The sequence below is a fragment of the Bufo gargarizans genome, chromosome 1 (assembly GCF_014858855.1).
Source record: "Bufo gargarizans isolate SCDJY-AF-19 chromosome 1, ASM1485885v1, whole genome shotgun sequence".
Classification (NCBI taxonomy): domain Eukaryota; kingdom Metazoa; phylum Chordata; class Amphibia; order Anura; family Bufonidae; genus Bufo; species Bufo gargarizans.
The window spans coordinates 367,543,147-367,564,328 of NC_058080.1; the positions used below are offsets into that span (position 1 = coordinate 367,543,147).

Below are 21,182 nucleotides of genomic sequence, written 5' to 3' on the forward strand. Positions count from 1 at the left end.
GCCGGGGGCAAGGTAGTAGGACTGGGGCAGGAATGGAAGGAGGGACTAGAACAGTTCAGAAGGAAAGGTATAGGGTAAAAAATATACATAAACCTCTTAATTGTATGTATACTAATGCCAGAAGCCTGACTAATTGAACTGGGATTAGTGATGTGTGAGGAGGACTATGACATAGTGGGAATAATTGGGACATCGCTGGATGATAACTATGACTGGGCAGTCAATGTACAAGGTTACAGTCTGTTTAGAAAGGATCGCCAAAACCGGAGAGGGGTCTGCCTTTATGTAAAGTCCTGTCTAAAGCCCACAGTCCGAGAAGATATAAGTGAGGGACATGAACATGTGGAGTCACTGTGGGTAGAAATACATGGAGGCAAAAATAATAAATTACTAATAGGAGTTTATTAGAAGCCACCTATTATACCAGAGTCCACAGAAAATCTACTACTAAACAAGATAGACGAGGCGGCAAATCATAATAAGATGGTTATTATGGGGGACTTCAACTACCCAGATATAGACTGGGAAACTGAAAGCTGTACATCTCATAAAGGAAACAGGTTCTTGGCAATCACCAAAGACAATTACCTTTCCCAACTGGTTCAGGACCCGACTAGAGGGACGGCCATACTGGACTTAGTATTAACCAATAGATCTGACAGAACAACAGATGTGCAGGTTGGGGGACACCTGGGAAATAGTGACCATAAAGTAATAACCTTCCAATTATCCTTCAAACAAGCGTTTCTGCAGGGAGGAACAAAAATACCAAACTTCAAAAAAGCAAACTTTAGCGAACTAAGAGAGGCCATATGCCGCCATAAAATGGGATATTTTTAAAAGCATCCTAAAATCTAATTGTGAGAGGTACATACCTAATGGGAATTAAAGGTTAAGGAACAAGAAGAAACCAATGTGGATAAATAGAACTGTAAAGAAGGCAATAAATGACAAAAAGAAAGCATTTAAATCACTAAAACAGGAGAGTAGCGAGGAAGCACTGAAAAACTATAAGGAAAAAAATTGAATATGTAAAAAACAAAAGCCGCCAAACTAGAGACCGAGAGATTGATTGCCAAAGAGAGCAAAACTAACCCTAAAATGTTATTGAATTATATAAATGGTAAAAAGTATAAATCTGAAGGTGTCGGCCTCTACAGAGCAACGAGGGGGGAGTTGCAGAGAACGACGAAGAGAAAGTAAAGCTTTCTCCACTGTGTTCACTGAGGAAAATAAAGTGTCAATTGAAATGCAGAATGTAAAACTAAATTTCCCATTAAAAGTGCCCTGTCTGACCCAGGAAGAAGTACAACAGCAAAGTTTAAAATAGACAAATCGCCAGGGCCAGATGGCATACATCCCCGTATCCAAAGAGAATTAAGTAATGTCATAGCCAGACCCTTATTTCTGATATTTACAGACTCTATACTGACAGGGAGTCTTCCACAGGATTGGCGCATAGCAAATGTGGTGCCAATGTTCAAAAAGGGTGCAAAAGCATACCCTGGAAACTATAGGCCGGTAAGTTTAACATCTGTTTTGGGTAAACTGTTTGGAGGTTTTCTAGGAGATACTTTGGAAATAGCGAATTGTACGTTTTTCATAGCGGGTGTGGTACATAACGTTAAAGGTGATATGTCATGCGAAAAAATGGGAGTAGTCTATTTACTGGAGTGCCCGTGTGGGCACCAGTATGTAGGCAGGACTTTCCGCAAACTCAAAACACGAATACAAGAGCACATTGGCAATATCAAAAAAGGTTTGGAAAATCATAGTGTCCCGCTCCACTTCAAACTACATCATAAAAAAAACTGAATGGTTTGAAATTTATGGGATTAGAAAAAGTCAGTTCGAACTGGTGGGGGGATCCAGTATTTGATATAAATTGCAAAGAAGTGGAGTGGATATTTAAAATGGACACTTTGAAACCAGGCGGACTGAATATTGATTTTGATCTTAAGCCCTGCTTGGACAAGTAGACAAAGCTTGTGGACCGTCTCTTGTATATTTGCTCTGTCAAAGAGGGATTCAATAGATATTCGATTTAATATGTAATAACAAAACAGAAGAATCGATGTGAAACTTGGACTAGTTGGACGGGTGTGTGATTTCATTGGATGAAAATGGACACGTGATCGGACTGTGTGGAAAGGTGACCTTCGTATGAAGGTGTTCACCTAGGTATCATGTGACTAGAGTAATAGGAGTTGTAGAATGTCATTGGAGGAAAATGACAGTGATCGGAGGATGAGTCATATGACCATTTTATCAATGGAAAGGGTGGCTACTTGTGCGATTTAACAAGAAAAGGGATGTGGTACATTATCCCATTTTACTTTCGAGAGATTATATATGCAGATTTTATCGATTTATGTATTGTATGTTAATGCTGGAATTTTTTAAAATTGTTTTAAAGAATATGTTGTAACCTCGAAAAAAAGGGGGCGTGCTTCATGCACTACCCTTAAATACCACACCACACGAGGAACCACTATATGGTTTTATGCTTTTACAATTTACGCTTTTATGCTTTTACAATATTAAAACAATAAAAGGCTTGAACTACTTCAGTTGTGTGTAATGAATCTAAAATATATGAAAGTCTAATGTTTATCAGTACATTACAGAAAATAATGAACTTTATCCCAATATGCTAATTTTTTTAGAAGGACCTGTATTAAAAACCCTTGGGAAATATATCCTTGTGGAACTTCACTATTGTGTGCCAAACTTTCATTACAGCGGTTTGGATGTCCACCAGTGCATCGACCCCTGAATTTATTGTGTGGCTGCATTTGGAAAAGCTTGGAAATCCGATATACCTCTGACCTGACGGACTTCTATGTATTGGGCAGCGAGACCACCATTACCTATTCGCTTGAACTCTATGTGAACTTGACCCACATCACGCGGTGGATCTGCAGCGCCGATAAGTACCCTACAACGTTTTGAGAGACTATTTATTTTTCTTATATGAAGTACTAATGGTTTGTAATAGTAGTTGGGGACCTCTAGGTCTCCCATCTTTGTATACCTATTAGGTTGGCCTGTTAGCATTACACTGACAAGGGTAATACACTGCAATACAGGATATACAATTATATGAGCAATCAGGCTGCACATGGTCAGGTCTCCTCCTCTGACTAAAACAAAAGCTACAATGTTTAAAAATATTAAAAATAAAGACATTCCGCAGAAAGTAATTTTCTTTTCCAACTATTGTAAGATAAATATCATTTAGGGCCCTTTCAAACTGACGGAGTTTGAGCAGTTTTACTGTATGTTGGCAGTATATCCCTTTTAACACAGTGCAATGTGCTGCAGACAAATACCGTATGAAACATGCCATGAACGAGCAAACACGTCCGGTGTTCAGCAGTATCTTTACACAGGGCAATTATCAGGAACAAGCATATAAACATTCGTCCACGGTAATTGTACCGATCCCCGGCCCGTGTAAAACGATTTTCTGAGTGAAGAGCGCAGCTAATATTGTATAATGTCATACTTTACTAAATCAATATATGCTTGATGAAATACATTCAGACATATTTCATACTTATTAGATGGTTCTTGATTATTCATTGACAGTGTGTTGCTGCTAAGTGTTATCTTAGCTACAGACTGTTCATACACTGGTCATATATAGTACCAGTCAAAAGGAGCCACCCTTTGGCTTCGCACACTCTATGCATTCTCACAAGATGAGTGTTGTACTCTGAACCGTCCCTGTCCAGACTTATCTGCTATTTGAACTCAGTGATAATGACACCAATCTGATGTTTGAGGTTGATACACCCTATCAACCTAACATTTAACCCACCTGCTTAAAATTGTGTAGGTTTCTCTCAGCTCTGACCCATCGAGCCATAGATTTCACAAGACCTTTGGAGGTGTGCTGTGATATTTCAGTGGTTATACAGCAAGCTGCAGTGCTCTGTGGGTTCTGACACCTCTCCATCATATCCATCATTAGCTTGTTCAGCAATTTGTGCTACGGGAGCTCTTTTGTAGTATCACAGCAGAAAGGCTTGCCATTGCACACCCATCAATGAGCCTTAAGCACCGACGACCCTGATGCCATTTTGCTGGTTGTTCTTCCTTTGATCACCTTTGGTAGGTACTTTCTACTACATACCTGGAATACTTCACAAGACCTGCCGTTTTGGAGATGCTGTGACCCAGTGGTCTAAACATAAAAATTTGGCCCTTGTAAAAGTTTCTAATATTCCTTACATTTGCCTATATACTAATTTCAATACAGCACCTTCAAGAACTAACCGTTCTCTTGCTGTCCAATATACACTGCCTATCCCATAAAAAGTCGCCACCTGGATTTAAATAAGCAAATAGTTATAAGCCCCCTATTGGATAATTACTGCATAATTACTGGGCGATTATCTTTCAGCTGGTAACAAGTTATTTAACCCCAACTGGTGCAATGAGTTGCTTCTCATTTCCTAAACAACCACGTTGAAAGACACATCTCGTGGTCGTGGAAAATATGGCAACCACAGAGTGTGTTTGAGAAGGGTCAAATCATTGGCATGTTTTAAGCACAGAAAACATCTAAGGAGATTGCAGAAACTACTAAAATTGTGTTAAGAACTGTCCAACACATTATTAAAAACTGAAAGGATAGTAGGGGACCCATCGTATTCGAGGAAGAAATGTGGTGGGGAAAAAATCCTGAATGATCGTGATGGGCGATCACTTAAACGTTTGGTAAAATCAAATCGAAGAAAAACAACAGTAGAACTCAGGGCTATGTTTAATAGTGAAAGTAAGAGCATTTCCACACGCACAATGCGAAGGGAACTCAAGGGATTGGGACTGAACAGCTGTGTAGCCGTAAGAAAACCACTAATCAGTGAGGCAAACCAGAAAAAAGGGCTTCAATTTGCTAGGGAGCATAAAGATTGGACTCTGGAGCAATGGAAGAAGGTCATGTGGTCTGATGAGTCCAGATTTACCCTGTTCCAGAGTGATGGACGCATCAGGGTAAGAAGAGAGGCAGATGAAGTGATGCATCCATCATGCCTAGTGCCTACTGTACAAGCCTGTGGGGGCAGTGCTATGATCTGGGGTTGCTGCAGTTGGTCAGGTCTAGGTTCAGAAACAGTATGTGCTCCAAGAATGAGGTCAGCTGACCACCTGAACATACTGAATGACCAGGTTATTTCATCAGTGGATTTTTTCTCCCCTGTTGGCACGGGCATATTCCAAGATGACAATGCAAGGATTCATCGGGCTCAAATTGTTAAAGAGTGGTTCAGGGAGCATGAGACTTAACCCCATTGAGAATCTTTGGGATGTGCTGGAGAAGGCTTTGCGCAGCAGTCAGACTCTACCATCAATGCAAGATCTTGGTGAAAAATGAATGCGATACTGGATGGAAATAAATCTTGTGACATTGCAGAAGCTTATAGAAACAATGCCACAGCGAATGCGTGTCGTAATCAAAGCTAAAGGCTTTTTTTGGTGGCGACTTTTTTTTTGGAACAGGCAGTGCATATTCCACCGCTTAACAGGAACCACTGTCACGTGATAGTTAATATTTTTCGAATCACCTGTCTGTGGTGATGATGGTCTGCATTACCTGTGGCAATCCTCACACTGCACTTGAAGAAACTTTCAAAGTTCCTGCAATTTTCCATATTGACAGAAAGACCAAAACAAGGCCATTTATGAGCCACCCTACTTTGCTGGCACTACTGTTTAGCATGCACAAGGATATCCCACAAATAAACTTTAAAACCCCAAAACCTAATATGCGCATTATCCACACACTTATGCATATTATAGGCACACTTATTATGTACATCAGGGGTCAGAAACATCCGGCACTCCAGCTGTTGGATACAACATGTCTCAGCATGCTCTATTCATTTACAAGGGATGCTACGGAGTGTGTGTGCAGGCTGGGAGTTGTAGTTTTAGTAGTCTTACAACAGTTGGAGTACCGGAGGTTGCTGACCCCTGATGTACATTATAGGCACACTTATGAGTTCCTTAAAATTGATGTCTGAATTATTGAGGTTCACCATTTTTCACTTCCAAATATCAGTGAAGTTCAAAATGAGATAGATGTATTTCCAAAAATGTTTAGGCTTTATCCTCACAACACAAACTATCCATACATGAATAGCATGTACAATACTTCAATGCAGATTTTACCGTTTGCAACACATCAAAATCCGCAGCAAGATCTGCAAGTAACACGTGTGGATTTTGGTGCAGAAATGGTGTGAAAACTGCACTAAAATCTGCCTAACATACACTGCTGTGTATACATACCCTTAGATCAAAATGTCTTTAAAACCAACACCTAGTTAGCTGTGTCCAAAAATGTAAAGGGGTTTTCCGGGATTTTAATATTGATGGCCTATCGGCTATCCACCTGATCTGATATTGATGACCTATCCTGAATATAGGTCATCAATATTAAGATTCCGGAAAACTCCTTTAACTGGTACTGTAGTTAGTCCTACCTGCTTATATGGATGCCAGGTTCTATTATAAGTTTATCATATAACTGTGAGTGTGTACAATGTTGTTGTTATTTTATTTCAAGGAACACTAAACATGGAAAATGCATAGAAAAGTATCTCAGCAATTCCTCCCTCACAGGGGTTTTTCATGATGGCCTATCCTCAATATGATATTGGTAGGGTCCAACACCCGCATCCAACATAACCAGCACCAGCTACTATATAATGGACAGGTCTGTGTAGTTCTGGCGCCAGAGATATTCCTGAACAAGTGACTGGCAGAGGTGCGGGATATCAGACCCCTGCCAGTCTGATATTGATGGCCTATCCTGTGGAAAACCTGGTAAAGCCCTAATTTCTTTTAGACCTATTTTGCATGAAATTTTAATTCAAATCTTATCGTGTCCCAAAAGATCAACATTACCCTCCTCTCCCAATCCAGTGTCTGATTGTAAGACAATCAGCATCAGGAGCCCCCCACCTCAATTCCATCTATGGTAGGATCTAAAGATTGTTAATCTCCTCTTCTTGAATAAATCCCAACCCACTTAGAGGTTCATCAGCCCAAAATGGAAAAGATCAGCGGGAGATTAACCCCTCTGTTCTATGCAGCAATTCTACAAGATTGTGTATTTCAGGAACAATCCTGCAGACTGAGAACAGGGAGGGCAATTTAAAGGGCTTCTCTCACCCCCCATTTAGCAATTTTCAGTATCGGACATTAGCTATTTGCTAATGTCAGTTGAGTCCATATATATCACTCTTAGCTCTCTCTGTGCTGTAATTTCTTTAAAAATCGTACTTTTATAATATGCTAATTACTTCACTACCAGCAAGTTGGGCGGTTACTTGCTGGTCGGACTATAAACACGCCCCCTCCTCCACTTGATAGATAGGGCCAGCGAGCGATCTCCTCCTCCCTCTGTCCCTCTCTGCCCATGAAATCCCGCGCCTGCGCCGTACCGGTCTTCATTCGACGCAGGTGCTCTGAGAGAAGGACGCTCGCTTGCCACCTCCTTCCTCAGTGCACCTGCACCGAATATGTCACACTACACCCGGAAGAGAAGACTGCCGGCATCAGCGATAATCGGCAGTCTTCTCTTCCGGGTATAGTGTGACGTAATCGGCGCAGGCGCACTGAGGAAGGAGCTGCCGAGCGCGCGTCCTTCACTCAGTACGCCGATCGAGGAACATTACGGCGCAGGCACGGGAATTCAGCAGCAGACGACGCCAACAGGAGGAGGAGAGCGCTCGCTGGCCCTGTCTATCAAGAGGAGATGGGGCGTGTCTAGAAGCGGCAGATGCGGTGGCTACCAGCAAGTACATGCCCAACTTGCTGGTAGTGAAGAAATTTGCATATGATAAAAGTATGATTTTTACAAGAAATAAGCCACAGACAAAGGTAGGACATGTATTATTGCACTCAGCTGACATTAGCAAATAGCTAATGTCGGCTAATGAAAATTGCACAATGGGGGATGACAGAAGCCCTTTAATCTCCTGTTTCCTTTTATCATTCATTTTTTAAGATACTATGTGTATTGTTCTCAGTCATTCAGACATAAACAATGTTGCATCTTGAGATTAAATGACATTTTATTTAATTATTTGTTTCTTATGTTTTACATTTAAAATTTAGATAGGGGAGGTTTGGATATGGGTCAATTTCAGGCAGGCAGAGCAATAGACAGAGGCACCAATATATTGAAAGTCCAGCTGAGGCCCACAGGCTCCACCTAGCTTCATGTCCTGCACTATGGGCACACAGTCAACCAGGGTAGTAGGGTTCACAGTTAACATACAAGGGGCATGGAGAAAAGGCAAGAGGGTGAAGGTCAAGGGGATTTCAGTAGAACCTGCAGCAACTCTATATTCACATCGTTACAATGTTTTGCAGAATGGAAATCATACACAGTAGCTAAGGGATATAAAAATAAAGTTAACTTTCATATCACGTGTCTGGACTTTACTCTTGATGAAACACAAAAACCAATTCAAATGACTATACTTGTAACAATAATCTTGTCACACACTGGAGCACATTCCAAATGACATGTCGGACCTTCTACAGGGATTCTAACACAAGGCAAGCTGTACGCACTAAACACTGAAATTGAGAATGAGGAGGATTTTCCTATTAATCAGTTTTAGCTTTCATTATTCAGCATATTTATAAGCTGTTAATGCAACATATACTGTAGGTTATTACTGATGTGAATGTTAATTTTATTACAACTGGAATTTAATATCTGTTCTTCCATATTCGTAAAATGGCCAAACAAAATTGCTACTTGAAATCCTTCTGATGTTCAACTGTAATGAATATCATCATAAAGTGTAAACCCTACTGAAATACACAATTTAATAGAGACTCATGAGCCGTGTTAATCTTGTCTCTTTTTATCACATCATTTCCTGAAATGTCCCAATTTTGTAATACATTTGAAAAATCCTGTATGTACTGAGCATTCAATTCATCCAATGTTGTTGTGTGTTCAATCTACAGTTTCTATCTTCTGAGATTCCATCTGAATAGTTCAAGTTGGTGGCTATAAAAATGATCATAGGAGGTAGAGGAAATAAGGGGCATCTACTAGGTTCGTCTTGATAAAAAATGGCAGTAGCTTTCATAATATATAGAGGGAGCTGCAGATTCTTCAGAAGGAAATACCAGGAGCAAATATAGCCAAGAAGAAGGGTGAACACTTGCTAGTCGTATGATGCTCCTATCATACATCTGAAGGTTGTGTAAACGGAAGTCTCCTTTCCAGTTTGAGAGCTTGCAAACTCAGTATAGAATGAACATTACCCACGTTACTTGTGGATTAATAACTGAATGTCCTCTCCGATTTCATAAGAAGGAGTGTATATAACAGAAATGAGAACACCGTTAAAGTTTTGGATCATGGAGGGGACTCCCTCAAAGGCTGTGATGGATAAAGAGAGTACCCCTTTTATAAACTAAAGGCTTCGGGGTAATAGCTCTCCATCCAAGAATTATGGTAAAGTACAACCTCCAATTTCAGGCTTTATGGTGTATGATGGTTAGAGGAAAGGCACACCTTTACCCTACCTTCAACTGCTTACATCACGCTACAACACTTGCATCTCTGCTTCTTCATAGTTAGATCCTGCTCTCCACTCTTGGGTGCTGCTGTGTCATTGGTCTCTGGCTTCTCACTCTTGTTTGGATTTTCTACAGGAGCACCATTAGGAGGATGTTGTGCCTTTTCTGGTACATCTCCATCAGCAGCCGGCTGTGGGTCTCCATCGCCAATGACAACTAGTTCAGCGGTGATGGCCTCTTCAAGACCCAAGACCTTCTTTGTTTCGTTCTCGTCTTCCACATTCTGGTAACCCATAAAAATCATGGTTACTGGTTGCTCCGGGCCAGGTGATGTCTCAGGAGGTCGAGCCTGTACACCTGGGATTTCCTTTCGAGGAGATGCTCTTTGGATTGAGGCCTTTTCATCTGATGTTAAAGAAACTTCACTAAGAGTCGCTTCCTCTGCCTTGTGGATCAGATCCTCCACCTCTGTGGAAGTGAGCTGGTGGACTGTATCATTAGGTGTTGCAACCTCTGATCTCACTGCATGTACAACTGTAGACAAATTAAAGAAAATTTAAGGAAAATATGTGACATTTTGTTGACATAGAAAAAATGAAAGAGGTAGTATAAATATAAAGCTAAATATTACTATACAGGTTCCACACACCACCATGGTATTTAACATACAGGAGAATTGCATTGACAGAAAACTTATCTATCATTCTATAATGAATAAGTATTGGGGAAATGGAATAGAACACGGTATAGTACGTATTCATAGGAAAGATAGAGAAAACAATTCATAGAACAAGCTGAATTAAAGGGTTTTTCCAGGTTCAGAGCTGAACCCGGACATATCCCCTTTTTCACCCAGACAGCCCCTCTGAGATGAGCATAGCAGCATTTCATGCTCCGATGCTCTCCCTTGCCCTTAGACTTTTACATTAATCGGAAGTTTCCGCCTAGCAGTATTACTGGTGACATCACCGGCACTAATGGGTGGGCTTTAGCGCTGCCCTAGCCTGTAAAACAGACTAGGGAAGTGCTAAACCCGCTCATTATTGCTGGTGACGTCAGTGGGTACACTGCTAGTCAGAAGCCTCTGTCTAGCAAAGACCAGGTACGTCACCGGATCTTTAGAAAAAGCCCTTGCCCTGCGAGTATCGGAGCATGAAATGCTCTGATGCTCATCTCAGAGGGGCTGTTTGGATGAAGGGGATATGTTTGGGTTTAGCTCTGAACCCAGAAAACTCCTTTAAAGGCTCAAAAGCCACAGAAACATCAAAACTTATGTTCACCAAAATAAGACCCAATTGGACACTACGTGTGGTACAAGCAAACATAACTGTGTTCCATTTCATGACATGGTCAGATGTTTGCTACTGAAATTATCTCCTTGGCACAAAAAGAACTTTCAGGGCACCCTACCTTTCTGTGCATCTTCATACACCTTGACCCCCTGCAGGGGTTGCTCTTGAGGGAGCACAGTGTTGCTAGAGAGGACCTTAGTCTTCCCTGTGATTCTGTCTTTCTCTACTGTAATCTCCACAGAGTACATTGCTGGGATACAAACAGGATAGTGACATTATATCACATAATACCTCTCAATCTCTCCCATTATCCTGCTGAGGTGCAGCAAGCAAGGGTAGCAAGATATAGGAGGGAGTGAGCTTAAATTAAGAAAAGCGAAGCAGGGAGATAGCAGGGGCAACAGCCGTTTCCTTCAGCTTGCTTGATCCCAGGCAAAGAATATTATTCATGCTGTGAGGAAACCAGAGTCACCAGCAGCAGACGGTGATCAGCTGGGCTTCAGTGCACTACTGCAGTATGGTGCTGAGCGTAAGGATACTATCTTATGCCAATAGCAATATTTGGTGTGGGTGATGTGATTGACATGGGAGTTAAACACTGTGGCTGACTGGTAGGCAGCATGTTTTAGAGCAGGAGGAGCTGAGTAGATTTTGTGAGAAGTAATTTAGTAGAACTTGAACATGCTTAGGAGTCCACTGGGAGGTCTTATCATTGAATGATCGTTATTTCTGTGCATATTCATACAGAGATAGCATGAATTACTGATTAGAGCTGCCCACTGGACTCCCAAGCAGAGAATGGATTTAAATTAATACATTACAGGTTCTACTAATCTATTCCCCAATCTTTTTCTATCAGTTTGCTCCGATCCTCTTGGTCTGGCAATAGATTGGATGGCATTTAATGGTGGCATGAGGGAACCTGTCAACGGGGTTTTGGGTATAGAGCATGGGTTGCTAGATGGCCGCTAGCACATCCACAATACCCAGTCCCCATAGCTCTGTGTGCTTTTATTGTGTAATAAAAACGATTTGATACATATGCAAATTAACATAAAAGAGTCATATCTTACTTGTGTGATCAGAGAAGAGTCATATTTTTTGCATATGTATCAAATCCTTTTTTTTTACACAATAAAAGCACACAGAGCTATGGGGACTGGGTATTGCGGATGTGCTAGCGGCCATCTAGCAGCCCATGTCCTCAGCTCTATACCCAAAATCCAGGTGACAGGTTCCCTTTAAAGGCTGAAACATCAGTGAAAAAATGACGAAGTTATTTTCCTTGTTATAACTGGGCATATCACTGTTCACCATTTCCATAAGCTTATGGTCCTACTACACATCCATTATCATCCATCATCTGCCCAAGTATAATGGGCTGACATATAGATTACTTATCTCTGTGGGGAGAGAAGGTGTATGTGCATGGTTTTGTAAGGCTCAGGGTACACAATAGCAACAGTCGCTGTCTATAGGAATACATTTAATCACACCACAGTCACACGTACATGGAAATATTATGTAAAAATTACGTGAAAAGAATCAAGAAGTAGAGTGAATGTCGCATGCTCACACAAGGTGCTTGACTGCCTCTGGCATGAGATTGATGATACCACATCCAAAAGTATGTGTATAGCCCCAGCCCAAGGACTTCTTTTATGGCAGTAAAAAAACAAAAGCATGCTGTTTGAGCAAACAATGCCCCTTTCAATGTCAAAATCCCATGCTGTGCCATATTTTGGGGGAAATTAGTCAAACTGGTGTAAAGTAGAACTGGCTTAGTTGCCCGTAGCAACCAATCAGATTCCACCTTTCATTTTCCAAAGGAGCTGTGAAAAATAAAAGGTGGAATCTGATTGGTTGCTATGGGCAACTAGGCCAGTTCTACTTTACACCAGTTTGATAAATCTCCTCTATTTTCTTTATTTTGATATTACATGGCTATGTTAAATAACAAGTCATGTTAACCTCAGAAGAGCCCAGCCATGCATCCTTCCTGAATGCCAAGAAAGCTAAGCAGTGCCCAGCAGATTATGAGATGCCACAAACCTTGCTAAGTTAGGGTAGGTTCACACTTGCTTTAAACAGGTTCAGGAGGCTGTTCTGGGAGAGAACAGCCTGCCAGAGTTCATCGTATCCAGCCTAGCCAGATACTGGTGTTCACCACCGGACCCCATTGACTATAATGGGATCTGTCCGCTTTCCAGCAAAAACTGCCACTTATGCCAGATTCCCACCGGCCCCATTATAGTGAAGGGCAGTATCTGGCTAGGCCACATCCTGTGAACTCCACCAGGCTGTTCTCTGCCAGGACCCGTTTAACGCAAGTGCGAACCTACCCTTAGATATCCACTTACCTGCTCTCATCATATCTGCACTATCTGTCTTCTTACCGGGGGACTGTGAAGTAGTCTGATCTATGGAAAGCATACAAAGAAAGCTTGAAAAGAATGTAGCTATGCAGTGAAGCAGAAGTTATACTTGTATCTAGCTCTGATGAGACCCAAATGGGAAAAAAGCAGTAGAACTTACCCCTGGCAATGTTCACTATGGTCTGAAATGAAACAGAAGGGAATTAGTGTGGCACGTCTGTGAGAATACAATCCTATAGCTGTCCGTTCATTACACATTTCTTTGGTGAAGTACAATCATGTCTTGCATATTTTACCGATCCATAATGGACACTTCTGAGAGATGGGCATGGGAGATCTTCCTTATATTTAATGAGCGAATATGGGAAAAGGAATAATACCCATTATATTTCCATTTTGACCCTTTATCAGAATATTCTACCTCCAACCTATGGGTCAGAATATCATTGTTTAAAATGTTCCTGTAAAATGAAGGTAAGCTCTTCAAGACTTCAATGAGTGCAACTTCGTAAATGTGTTTTTTTGGTGGCAGATTTTAATTGGTGCCGTTTTAGGGGACTGTTTACAAGCATTTTTGAAATGTTTTTGAGTGAAGATTTTGAAAGGGTTGTGAGACGAGGTTTTTGAAGCATTTTTTGCCAATTTCTGTCACCTGTAATATAATCTGTGGTGGATTTTAAGGGCTCATGTCCATGAACGTAAGGGCTCTGTGCCTGTATTGCAGACCGCAGACTTGAATGGGTCTGCAATTCGCAAGATATGGATCAATACTGGACATGACATATCTTTTGTAGAGCGGAGGCACGGATTGAAAGCCCACAGAAATACTACAAAGTGCTTCCGTGGGCTTTCGGGTCCATGCCTCCGCACTGCTAAACATGTCCTGTTTTTTCTGTATCTTGCGGATCGCGGACCCATTCAAGTTAACAGGTACGTATCTGCAGCACAGAGTGCCTTACGTTTGTGGGCATGAGCCCTAAGGCCTCTTTCACACAAGTATAACGGATTAGGTCCGGATGCGTTCAGGGTGCGTTCAGTGAAATTCGCACTATTTTACAAGCAAGTTCAGTCAGTTTTGTCTGCAATTGCGTTCAGTTGTTCAGTTTTTTCCGCGCGAGTGCAATGCGTTTTGATGCGTTTTTCATGCGTGTGATAAAAAACTGAAAGTTTACAAACAACATGTCCTAGCAACCATCAGTAAAAAACGTATTTTATCCGCACTTGCTTGCGTTTTTCCACTGAAGCCCCATTCATTTCTATGGGGCCAGGGCTGCGTGAAAAACACAGAATATAGAACATGCTGCGTTTTTCACGCAACGCAAAACTGATGCGTAATAAAAAAATGCTTATGTATACAGACCCATGAATTAAATGAATGGGTCAGTATTCAGTGCGTGTGCTATGTGTTCATGTCATGCATTGCACCCGCGTGGAAAACTCGCTCGTGTGAAAGGGGCCTAATCGCGTTAATATAGCCTCAGGGACTAAAAAACATGCACCGGGACTCATCTGCTTTATTGGAAGAGCAGATATCTGTACAAGATTCAAGACTAGGACTACAGATTTAGGCCTTTTTCACACGAGCGTGTCCGGATAAGGTCCGGATGCGCTGCGGCAAACCCGCGCGAGTAGGTACGCAATTGCAGTCAGTTTTGACTGCAATTGCGTTCCATTGTTCCGTTTTTATCACAGGTGCAATGTGTTTTGCACGCGCGTGATAAAAAACTGAATGTGGTACCCAGACCCGAACTTCTTTACAAAAGTTCAGGTTTGGGTTCAAGGTTGTGTAGATTGTATTATTTCCCCTTATAACATGGTTTCAGCCTAGGATTACCAATCCTCTGTACAAATGCACCCTCCCATCTCAGAGGCATTTTTTGGACCCAGTTATCGCCACAGGTTTACCTGCGGCGTCTGTATCGTTCTGTACGAATTCCCCAGAAGAGTCGACATGGACAGAAACGTGCCACGTCGGGATGGTAACAGGAGCACACTAGCTGACTATTGATATTTTTAGATTTAGGGATCAGGTATCCTGACGGGGTCGCCCCTCTCAGGGCGGTTGCTCTGTGTAGATAGGTAGAATGAAACTAGCCCCCTTCACCTTCATTAGGGTGTATTAGGGCACAGAGCTCCACCATCTTTATTTGACCCTGTCCACCACTGTGATCCTCCATTGGACCTACACCTGATGTCCGTCGGATTCGCCCTCCTCAGATTCTCCTGGTACTGGTATATCCATTGGTCTGGTAAGACTGCTCACACCTTTCACTGGGTGGAGCAGGATTTCTCTTTGTCTACCAGTATTGTTGGCGTACCAGGCTTGGACCCCTTACGTATTTAGAGTTTTGCATCACAGTGGTGTGTTTTATTTCATTATCAATTAAAAGTTATGTTTTAGAGATAGACACTCTCCCCTTTGGGGTCCCCTTTTGTATAAAAGTTGTAAAGGTTAATCATTACTGTAAGCAAAGTTGCCTTAATTATCAAAATACCGCAAAACATATGCAAAGCAATAGGATAACATCACAGATATATTATTAAAGCGGACCTGTCACTAGTGTTGAGCAAATGAAAGTTAACGAGGTGGGTTTTGATCCGAATTTTGTCAGAAAAACGAATTTCCTCGACTTTTGTGGTAACGAATCAATCAGTTATAACGTCACAGCGTGCAAGAGAGTTGACATGTTTTCTTCTAATAAGATGGCCGCAACGTCCTCTCCGCAAGCAAATGGATGAGGTGTATTTTTTTTATTATTAACCCTTATTAAAGGCCTCAATGTGACTGTCAGATACGGTAATCAGTGTTGTACACAGCATCTAAGGGGTTCAATAACAGGGGCGGCGCAATCGCCGTTCCCCGTTATTGCGCCTGCTACATACATTAGAATGCAATTCGTGACAAAGTAATTCGTAATGAATCGAATTTCTTTGTGAACTTCGGTGAAGCAGCCGAATATAATTTTTGATAACTTTACTCATCTCTACCTGTCACCTCTCCTGACATGTCTGTTTTAGTAACTACTTACATTCCCCATGTAATAACCATCCGGCTAGAATTAATGAATGAATTACTAGCAGTGTGAAATGAAAGTGCAGTGGGGGTTGTGTCCCTGCAAAGTCTACCACTGGCAGCACTGACTGGAGTAGACTGTGCATGGATTTAGTAAGGTGTATTCATGTTTCCTGTATATTCCTATTTCATTATTGTCAGGATATTTTTGATTTGGGTGTTGTCCCCAATTTGTCTTTATTTTTTAGAAACTAGGTATTTTTCTGTATCTTTCTACATTTTGCTATATGAGCAGATGCTTATTTCAAACATATATAGAAACTCATGGAGAAGAGGTAAAACATAAAAAAAAATGCTTGAAGCCCTGCTGGAAAAACCTTACCCTAAGGCCCCTTTCACACAAGCGAGTATTCCCGGAGGGTGCAAAGCGTGATGTGAACGCATTACGCCCGCACAGAATCCAGACCCATTTATTTCAATGGGTCTGTGTACATGATGTTGTTTTTCATGCATCACTTGTGCGTTGCGTGAAAATCGCAGCATGATCTATATTCAGAGATTTTCACACAACGCTGGCCCCATAGAAGTGAATTGGGCTGCAATGCATTTTTCACTGATGGTTGCTAAGAGAAGTTGTTTGTAAACATTCCGTTTTTTAATCACGCGCGTGGAAAATGCATTAAATCGCATTGTACCTGCGCGATAAAAACTGAACTGAACACGATCGCATACAAAACTGAATGAACTTGCTTGCGAAATCATACATTTTTCACTCAACGCATCAGCAACGCATCCAGACCTAATATGCTCACGCTCGTCTGCAAGAAGCCTAAGACACAGCATAATTGCTGACATCACGTCTACAGGGCAGGGTCCAGGTAGGGCTGCATGACCAATTAGCTGAGATGAGGCGATCGCCTAAGGCGGCACGGCCCTGGAGATGAGGGAGGCAACGGCAGGGCCAAGGGAAATGAGCGCTTCCATTGTAGAAGCACTCATCTCTCTCTATTCAACTGCATTGCCATCCATTACAGTTGGATGCTGCGGCGAGGCACAGGAGTGATGTCTCCCTGCCCCTCTGTCAGGCTTCGGGCCTAGAGCCAGGCAGCATACAGAGCAGGACACAGGATAGAAGAGGCCTGCACCGCATCCTGACAGCCACATGGAGGTATTTGATTTGATGTTCGCCAATATGGGTGTTAGCCCAGCGGTCCGTGACGGCTCTGCTGCCCCTACCCGCGGGCAAGGGCGCCGGGCTCCCTCTTTCCCTCCTGCTGCCATGCGCCATGCTGACAAGCGCGTGCAGAAGGTAGCTTAACTGTTGCATCTGTGTTCCATGCCAGAGTTTACTTCCTGCTGGAGACCTGTACTGTTTGTCAAGGCTTGTATGGGTGAGTCTCTCCTCCCATGTGAGGCAGCATGTACATGCCCTCTGTCTCACCAGCCTATAGCTGGATTGCAGGAAGTGTTTAAAGGGTTTCTTTTTTTTATGTAATTGGATTGTTCTAAGTTTACCTTAGTTCCCTAGTTAATACTTTTGTATAGGTATTGAATTACCTAGTAATTGCAGCATGTTCTTTCCTCCCCCAGGAATTTCAGTGGTGCGGCTAAAACAGCGTTGCTAGGTGTCCTCCGTCTCCTATCTTCTATATACAGAAGACGGAGGATGTAGTAGTGGGCAGTCCCTAACGCTGCGTGCGCGCTCCCGTCGGACAGGGATAGTCCCGATATTCGCGATAAAAATTTACGATAAAAATTTGTGATCAACTACTCAGGAGGAAGAGGGCGTGTTTAAGTCTGGAGAAAGACAATTGGTTGGGGTGAGGCTGCGCTTTCCCGAGATGAGCCGAATGAATTCTGGGTAGTTAGGGAGGGAGGTCTTAGCCACAGGGTAAGGGCATCGGCAGCCATCTTGAGAAGATAGTCAGAAAGAAGTCTTGTGAGGAGCGGACAGAATCTTATTAAACAAGTGGTATGTGAACACAATAATTAGAGATTATGGATTATCACCACAGCAGCAACAACATATATGACAATTTAAATTTGAGTGAAAATATGACAGTTATCCTTTGAAGGCGCTACCACAGGAAGATGCCTATCTAGTTCCAAGTGTGAAATGTGTACTGGACCCTGCTTTTGGAATTATCAGATTTTGCCTGTTTGCCGCCCGCCTCTGACTTTGTTTACGGACTTTGCTTATTTGCCGCCTGCCTCTGACCTCGGACTTTGTTTACGGACCTTGCTTGATCGCTGCCTGCCCTGACCCCATACTTCCTGACCACGTACTTCCCCTCAGTGCTTGTATCCGTATCTATGACCCCCTGGTCAGCTGCCACTGACTCTGGGACTGCTCTGGAGTGGCACCTGGCAACTACCCTAACAGCCAAAGCCTATCCTCACCATCAGAGGCTCTAGTGAAGACCAGGTAGTTGCTTAGTCACGCCAGTCAGTGGCGCAGTGGGTCCAAACCCGCTTGCATAACAATGGGGAAGGAGGGAGAGGAGTACCATGGGGGCATCTACTTGGGAACATTATATACTGGCACACATTATGGGGGCACTAACAGGAAGGGGAAGAGGAGCACAATGGGAGCTTCTACTGGGGGCACTTTATAGGGGCATGTTATACTGGCACACATTATGGGGAGCACTCTGGGGAAAGGGGAGATGAGCACTATGGTGGCATCTACTGGGGGCACTATATAGGGGTATTTTGAACTGGCACAGATTATGGGGCCACTTTGGGGACATTGGTTCTACTGGGGTCCCAAAAAGGGGGAAAGAGAACATCTACAACAAAGGAGACGTCATTGGATGTAAGAGGTATGTGGCACTGTATTACCCTGTATGTTTTGTAGTACTGTGTGTAATTTTAGGAGGGAAGAGGTTCAGGTGAGAATTTCATATGGGGATTGGGGGAGGGTGCCATTTCAGTTACTGCCTTAGGCAGCAGAAAGGCTAGGTGCACCTGCTTTAAGTATGCTATGGGCCCATAAAGCACCTAAACGTGCCTAATAATAATACTTTATGGTGGGAAATGGCGTGCCTCTGTGGCTCTAATTGGGACTGTATGAACAAGTAAAAAACATCTGTGAAATGTAAAAACTAGAACCTCACCTTGTTGCTCCTGGCCACTTCTTGGTTCTCAGGCTCTGAAGCTAAACTCTCTTTGGTAGATGTGGTAGACATGCCAGTCTCTAGTAGCTCAATTTCATTTTCCAGCCTGGGGAATGGGAAAAAAGGAACTTTAAAATTTGACTTTACATTTACCTTATTTCTCAAGCCAACCAATAGCAATCTTTACAAAGAGGCTAGAAGTTACCCAGATTATGATATTTTGTGCCCTCCACACTCAGGTTTGTTGAAGAGAGTTGCTGTGAGGAAGGAGCCATATCTTCTAGTAGTAGCCAAAACAGTTAATCTGTGGAGTCAAGTGAGCCACTTTTCTCCATCCTCTTTATGCATTTTTATATTTTTGAGACCTCTGATTTTGAGACAGAGGGTGATTTTGGCAGAAAATGTGATGTTGTAGTTGATATAGTACCATAATGCAACTACAAGTTATTTTGCAGATTAAAATGTCTTTAAGTCCACATAAATGGTGTTCTTATCAAAAATAGGATATGGCAAAAATGTGAGATTCCCCCTAATTCTGACTGGTGCTGCGGCTGCAGTGAATGGAAAGGGGGCCACGTATATGCGGCTGTCTCCATTCCTTTCTATGGGAGTTCTGGAAAGACCGAGCAAGTGCATGGCGCCAATCTGAACGGGAAGAGGAAGGGGTCAGAGAACCCTGTTTTGGACGTAAGTCCCAGATGTGTGAGCTGCATATATCAGGCATCTGGATGTCATAAATGTTTGTGATGAGAACACCTCTTTAAGGGGTGACGTGATTTGGTAAGGAAATATAAGTCTGTTACTAGATTGTCCTTACAGCTGTCGCTAGTACAGGTATTGTCTTCAAGCTGACTGCATGGATAGCCGGCTACTGCTCTGAAACGGCTATAACTGCCACAAAGTAACAGTGGAGACATCCCTATCTCAGTAGTAAAGGAGCAATTCTTTAAGGGTACTTCCACATTTGCGGCAGAGTGATCCGGCAAGGAGTTCCGTCGCCGGAACTGCCTGCCGGATCCGTCAAAACGTATGCCAACTGATGGCATTTGTAAGACTGATCAGGATCCTGATCTGTCTTACAAATGCATTGAAATGCCGGATCCGAATTACCGGTGTCATCTGGAAAAACGGATCTGGCATTTATTTTTTTCAAATTTTTTTCGGTCTGCACATGGCATTCCTAATACATTTCTATGGAAAAAAATGACGGATACAGCATTCAGGCAAGTGTTCAGGTTTTTTGGCCAGAGATAAAACCGTAGCATGCTGTGGTATTATCTCCGTCCTGAACCGTCAAAATGACTGAACTGAAGACATCCTGATGCATCCTGAACGGATAGCTCTCCATTCAAAATGCATGGGGATAAAACTGATCAGTTCTTTTCCAGTATAGAGCCCCTAGGACGGAACTCTATGCCGGAAAAGAAAAACGCTAGTGTGAAAGTACCCTAACCCTAAGTTCACACCTGAGCGTTTTACAGCGCGTTCAAACTCGCTGTAAAACGCTCAACACATGAAAACCAATGCTTCCCTATGGGAATGGTTCTCACCTGGGCGTTTTACAGCGCGTACGATCGCGCTGTAAAACGCCTGACGCATAATCAAGTTCTTGAGCTTCTTTGGGGCGTTTTGACGCCCGTTTGTGGCCATAGGACACTGCAGTCAATTATACAAACGCGCGCCAAACGCGCATTTACTATTACAAAAAACGTGCATAAAAACGCGCGACAAAAACGTGCGTAAAACACGCGTTTGAGAAACGCTCAGGTGTGAAAGCAGGGTAAGAGGAAATACTGCATGGGTGTTGGCAGACATGCAGCATTGGAAC

The 21,182-nt window shown here is 42.6% G+C and overlaps 1 protein-coding gene across 4 annotated transcripts in view; it reads right to left on the bottom strand.

Moving 5' to 3' along the window:
• Positions 1 to 8,069: 8,069 nt before the first annotated feature.
• PALM (paralemmin) overlaps positions 8,070 to 21,182 on the bottom strand; it is an 81,095-nt gene continuing 67,982 nt past the window's right edge. For 2 of the 4 annotated variants that reach the window (XM_044284423.1, XM_044284431.1), the window contains exons 5-9: positions 19,355 to 19,460; positions 13,386 to 13,407; positions 13,211 to 13,270; positions 10,969 to 11,100; positions 8,070 to 10,092 (exon numbers count right to left, since the gene is read on the bottom strand). In XM_044284423.1, the coding sequence (XP_044140358.1) occupies positions 9,575 to 10,092; positions 10,969 to 11,100; positions 13,211 to 13,270; positions 13,386 to 13,407; positions 19,355 to 19,460 (838 nt within the window). In that variant the 3' untranslated portion in view covers positions 8,070 to 9,574. The remainder of the gene's footprint in view (positions 10,093 to 10,968; positions 11,101 to 13,210; positions 13,271 to 13,385; positions 13,408 to 19,354; positions 19,461 to 21,182) is intronic. The other 2 variants (XM_044284450.1, XM_044284440.1) reach the window with 2 other exon arrangements.